The sequence below is a fragment of the Apium graveolens genome, chromosome 1 (genome assembly GCF_009905375.1).
Source record: "Apium graveolens cultivar Ventura chromosome 1, ASM990537v1, whole genome shotgun sequence".
Taxonomy (NCBI): Eukaryota; Viridiplantae; Streptophyta; class Magnoliopsida; order Apiales; family Apiaceae; genus Apium; species Apium graveolens.
Genome location: NC_133647.1, coordinates 14,739,009 through 14,745,008, shown reverse-complemented (window position 1 = coordinate 14,745,008; position 6,000 = coordinate 14,739,009). Strand labels below are relative to the sequence as shown.

The 6,000-nt window shown below is 38.2% G+C and overlaps 1 protein-coding gene across 1 annotated transcript; it reads right to left on the bottom strand.

Annotated features, from left to right (window-relative positions):
* Positions 1–2,963: 2,963 nt before the first annotated feature.
* Positions 2,964–4,631, bottom strand: LOC141715943 (secreted RxLR effector protein 161-like). Its single transcript, XM_074518754.1, has 3 exons — positions 4,023–4,631; positions 3,789–3,914; positions 2,964–2,969 (listed from the first exon to the last, which is right to left on the bottom strand). The coding sequence occupies exons 1-3, from the start codon at positions 4,629–4,631 to the stop codon at positions 2,964–2,966; spliced, it is 741 nt and encodes a 246-aa protein (XP_074374855.1).
* Between the last annotated feature and the right edge of the window lie 1,369 nt (positions 4,632–6,000).

Below are 6,000 nucleotides of genomic sequence, written 5' to 3'. Positions count from 1 at the left end.
ATCGGTTTCCATAAAATAGAGTTAACCGTCATCTTACAATTCAATCGGCTTAGTAGCAACATATATCTGGTTGAGAGATTTGAAATTCACAGGTGGTTCATCTACATCAAAATAGAAATTGGAAGTATTATCACTTTGCACATCTTCGTTGTTTTTGTTTTCAGATTCATTTCTTGATTTATGCATTCTTTCTTCAAAATTGACATTTTCTTCCGGGCAATCTATTGTCATGATGAAATTTCCAGTATGTATTGACTCTGCAGCTACAATTTGCCTCCAACTCCATGATTTTTTCTCCTCAAAAATCACATCTCGACTCACATATATTTTTGACTTTCAAGATCCAACAATATGTAGTCCTTCGTGCCTAGTTCTTTTCCAAGATACACAACAGGCCTGCTTCTGTCATCGAGTTTCTTTAGATTCACGATTGGCTCCTTCATATGTGCTAGACAACCAAAGACTCGAATATGTTCCACAAATGGCTTCTCTTTCGACCCCGCTTCGTATGGAGTGACACCACTCATATCCCGGGTTGGAAATCAATTCAACAAATAAGTTGAGTGTAGAACGGATTCCCCCCATAGGTAATTTGGCATGTTCTTCTCTTTTAGCAAACTCTGAGACATCTCAATTAATGTCTTGTTATGCATTTTAACCACGCCGTTCTGTTGTGGCGAATACGGAGCAGAGAAGTGTCGATTGATCGCAGCCTCCTCACAATACCTAGCAAATTCATTTGAGGTAAATTCCCCATCATTATCGGTTCTGAGAGTTCCGATTTTCTTCCCTGGACTGTTTTCAACCAACGCACAAATTTTTTTGAATGCTCCAAGAGCATCATTTTTATTTTTCAACAGGTAAGTCCACATTACTTGACTATAATCATCAATTAAATATATATATATATATATATATATATATATATTTATTACCTGCAGGAGTACATGGCGAGATAGGACCGCAAAGATCACTGTGCACCAGTTCAAGTGGCCTAGTTGCAGCATATTTTGATTGAGACGGAAAGGGTTTTCTGGATTGCTTTGACATCGAACATCCAGTGCACACTTTATTTTGCTGCTTAATAACTAGCATTCCAGCACCATCTTACTCGACATTATTCTCATGGCCTTGAAATTGACATGGCCAAGACGCGAGTGCCACAACCAGCTTTTGTCTTCACATTGTGACATTAAACACTGAATCTCCCCACTGTAAATAATGATCTTGTACAGCCTATTCATCGGCCTTTTTACTTTCATCAGTAAGTCACCTTGATGTTCTCGAACCCACATGTACTCACCTTTCATGACTACATTGTATCCCTCTTCTGGAAGTTGCCCAAGACTAATTATATTACTACGTAAAGAAGTAATATAATATAACTCACTTAGTGTTCTGATTTTTCCGTTCTTTCACTTTAAAGTGATAGAACCTTTCCCTCTTATTTGCACAATTGATTCGTCCGCAAATTTGACTTAACCCACTACGCTTTCATTCAATTTATCGAACTTTAAGAGGTGTCCAGTCATGTGGTTACTAGCTCCATTGTCTAGATACCACAGGTTAGATTCCACTTTCTTTACCCCATCCTCTTGCTTCAAATTTGGTTTTAATCACTCTTCATTAATTAGCATCACCGTCTTCTCATTCTCTTCATGTTCAGCCAATAATAGAGCAGGTTCGTCATTAGGGATCTGCGTCATGTTCGCTTCTTCTTTTACTTCTTTCTCCCTATTTATTTTTTACATTCAATTGCATAGCACTCATAGGAAAGCCATTTAAAGTATCGCACCTTGTTTTTGTCATGACTACTACGAACACCATCTTTTGCATGAGATCTTTGAGTGCTCATATTACCACTGCCTATGTAGCTGTATTTCAACCACTCCTCCCTTGTTAATAGTAATTTTAATTTATCTTTCTTCCTTTCAATACATTGTTCCCTGGTAAGAAACAACTGATTTCCTCCAGTGTCAGTCGTTCCCTTAAGGCGCTCTTCATGAGCTTTCAGCGATCCTACCGTTTCCTCCAATGTCATAGTGTCCAGATTTCCAAATTGGTCGATAGTTGATGCAATTTGCAAGTACTTCATAGGCACAACCCTTAATATCTTCTTTACCACATTTCTTTCTGTGATTTATTCCCCTAATGCTCGTATATTCGTAACCAATCCTGCCAGCTTCATGCTGAAATCATTGATGTTGTCACTTTCTTTCATAACTAGTGCCTCGAACTCAGTTTTTAATGTTTGCACCTTAGCAGTTTTGACGCGTTCAACTCATTGACACGTCACCTTGATAGCCTCCCATGCTTCCTTGGTTGTCTCCTTATCAGCAAGGGACAATAAAATGTCCCCAGGTATGACCTGATATATTGCTTCCAGGGCCAAATTATCCACCTTCTCATCAACCACCGTTGATTTCGGATCTTTTGGTGAAACTGCCTCCCAAACTCCATAGGCTTGCAGGTTGACCTTCATTTTCATGGCCCATGCTGTGTAATTCCCTCGTGATAGAATGGGGTAAGTCAAGCTGATCGTCCAATTCTTGATTTTCCCTGACTCCATCGCTTGTTCCTTAGGCATATACTTGAGCATCCACTGTGTTTCCTAGCTCTGATACCAGATTATATGCACAATGATCACAAAACTTGCTATATAAGTATAGTTTGTATGTAAAATAAAGAAAGTAAGAGTTGAACAACTTAAAGATTTTATTAAAACTAACTCAAATACTTATACAAGGAAATAATGAAGTGTCCCACAAAATATGAACTACATACCTACCTATCCAGACTTAATCAAACTTTAACATTACAAAGGAATTTATTCAACACTACTCCTAAAAACTCTCCATGCCAGGATCCACACAAACGCGACACGTCTGCATCGACTAAGACAAACAAATAAAATAAATAACTCCCAAGTTTAGACTAATACCCCAACAATTCCATTAATTTGACTAACCCTGCAAACAAATTTATTAGAATTAGAATTTTATCAAAATAAGCAAGAAAATAATGAAACTAAATTACAATTTGAATTATATTTCATGAGTTCTAGGTTACCAGTGAATGCAAGAAAGCTTTATATTTAAAGGTGAGCATAACTAAAAAAATAGTTAAAAAAGGTCATCCTAACTAAATAAATTTAATTTCCACTTCTGTTAAAATGCTTAAAAAGTATGTTGGAAAACGTAAATGGGCTTACTTTGATTTTTCTACCTCACGACCAGGTGTATATGTGTGTACGTGTGCTGTGAATAATATGAACAGGTGATGGTAATACAAAACACAAACAAGCTTTATATATATAATAGCTACAGCTTTTTAATATATGCAGAGAGAGCTTCGGCTCTTTCTTTTCTTCCGCTTTTTTTATCTGGTGTATATCTATTACATGCACAATAACAGCCTTTTATAGGCTTCAAGTTTTCATCCTTACATCACTGCATACCTCATATTTTTTATCCTTAGACATATTAATAACCTTCCCTATTTTAAGGCTTGATTCTTGATATTTGGTGGCCAGCTTTCTTTGTTTGCTTTGGTCGATAGACTCCAGTATTAAGGTGCATGATTTTCTTTGTGCATGGTTTTGTGTTTTTGACTTCTCTCTGCGCCTACCATATTTTCTGGATGCTAGTCAATGTCTTCATACAATATTCAACATGCTACTGCCAACCTAAATGCCTATCGCTTATTTTAATATATGGGTACACCTATTTGTAGTTATAACAGCCACCTTAATTATTTGAGGGTTTGAATTCTAACACTCCCCCTCAAACCCGACTCTGCATTCCGAGTTTCACTTTCATTTTTCCAAACATGTCTGGTTTCAACGGCTTTGTAAAAATATCTGCCAAATTTTCTTCAGTCCTGCAATGCACCAATTCCACCATTTTGTCGTTCACCTGTTATCGAATAAAATGATATTTTATGTTGATGTGCTTGCTTCGACTGTGGGAAACTGGATTTTTCGCGAGAGAAATAGCAGATTTATTATCCACATAAATAGTAACCGGATCATCCTTGGCAAGATTTAACTCGCCCAATATGTAGCCTAGCCACATAGCTTGACATGCGCATGCTGCTGCTGCCATATACTCTGCCTCACATGTTGACAGAGCCACTGTCTGTTGCTTCTTTGATGACCATGAAAATATTGCTGAACCGATATGAAAAGCATATCCCGAAGTGCTTTTCCCGTCATCCAAGTCACCGCCATAATCACTGTCTGAGTAGCCAACAAATTTTGAATTTTGAGAATGCATGTAAAACAGACCATGATCAAGTGTACCTTTTATGTACCTCAAAATTCTTTTAGCTGCCATGAAATGATCTTGCTTCGGCTTCTCCATGTACCTACTAACCAGTCCAACTGTGTACATAATATCTGGACGAGTGAAAGTTAGGTACCTCAGACTTCCAACCAAACTTTTGAACAATGTCGGATTTACCAACTCCCTTGTTGAATCAATTCTGAGCTTTATGCTTGCTTCAGCTGGCGTGCTCACTGGCTTGCATTCTTCCATTCTGAATTTCTTTAAAATCTGTTCCGCATATTTTTTCTGTGACATAAAAATCCCGTCTTTGCTTTGCTTTACCTCGACTCCAAGAAAGTACGACATTTGACCAATATTTGTCATCTCAAATTCGTTAGTCATAACTTTCTTAAAATCATCAAACATACCACGGTTGTTTCCAGTAAAAATCATGTCATCCACGTATAAGCACACGATCATAATATCTCCCTCTGAATTTGTTTTCGTGTAAAGTGCATGCTCGGAGGGACTCTTCACAAAACCATTTTTCTGGAAATATTCATCAACCCTTGTGTTCCATGCTCTCGGAGCTTGCTTTAAACCATACAAGGCTTTCTTCAATTTGTAGACTTTGTTATTCTGGCCTTTCTGAACATATCCTGGTGGTTGCTCGATATAGACTTCTTCTTCAAGATAGCCATTCAGAAATGCAGACTTGACATCCATCTGATAAATCTTCCACTGATTCTGAGCTGCAATTGCTGTAAGCAGTCTTATGGTATCAACTCTTGCAACTGGAGCAAATACCTCGTCATAGTCAATTCCATATCTCTGCTTGTAGCCTTTAGCCACTAGCCTCGCCTTATATTTTTCCACTTCACCATCCTGATTTGTCTTTGTCTTGTAGACCCAATTGACACCAATTGCTTTGTGTCCTTCTGGAAGATCTGTGAGCTCCCAAGTGTCATTCTTCTTGATTGCACCAATTTCTTCATCCATGGCTTTATTCCATTTGCTTTCTTCAGAAGCTTCCTCAAATGTAACTGGATCACACTCAGCCATTAAGCAAAACAATGAATAATCAAAGGTAGTTTGTACCAGACTTGTTGCTTCATATATATTATCCAAACTCCGCATTTTCCTTGGCGCTCCCCCTGAACTGCTGCTTCCTCCAGTCGATGGTGTTGATGCAGGAGTTTGTTGATTTGGACTTTGGGGAGGAGTTGGATCATCATCTTCATCATCCTCAATGTTGGAATCATTATCGTCATCATCATCATCATTAAAGAACAGACCTGCAACTTTTCTTTCTTCATCGCTCCATTTCCAGTAGTCTGATTCATCGAACTTAACATCTCGAGAAATGATTAATTTCTTCGTGAGGGGATTGTAGAGTCTGTACGCCTTGCTTCTTTTGTCATATCCGGTAAAGATGCACTTCTCGCCTTTATCATCCAGCTTCTTCCTTTTCTGATCTGGAACATGTGCATATGCAATGCACCCAAAAATTCTGAGATGTCCAACAGATGGTTTGCTACCACTCCATGCTTCATTTGGAGTTTTGTTTCTGACACTTTTAGTTGGACAACGATTCAACAAATAAACTGCACATAGAACGGCTTCAGCCCAGAAAGTTCTCGGCATATGCTTTGCTTTGACCATGCCCCTTGCCATGTCAAGAATAGTACGATTCTTTCTTTCTGCAACGCCATTTTGTTGAGGAGTATATGCCGCT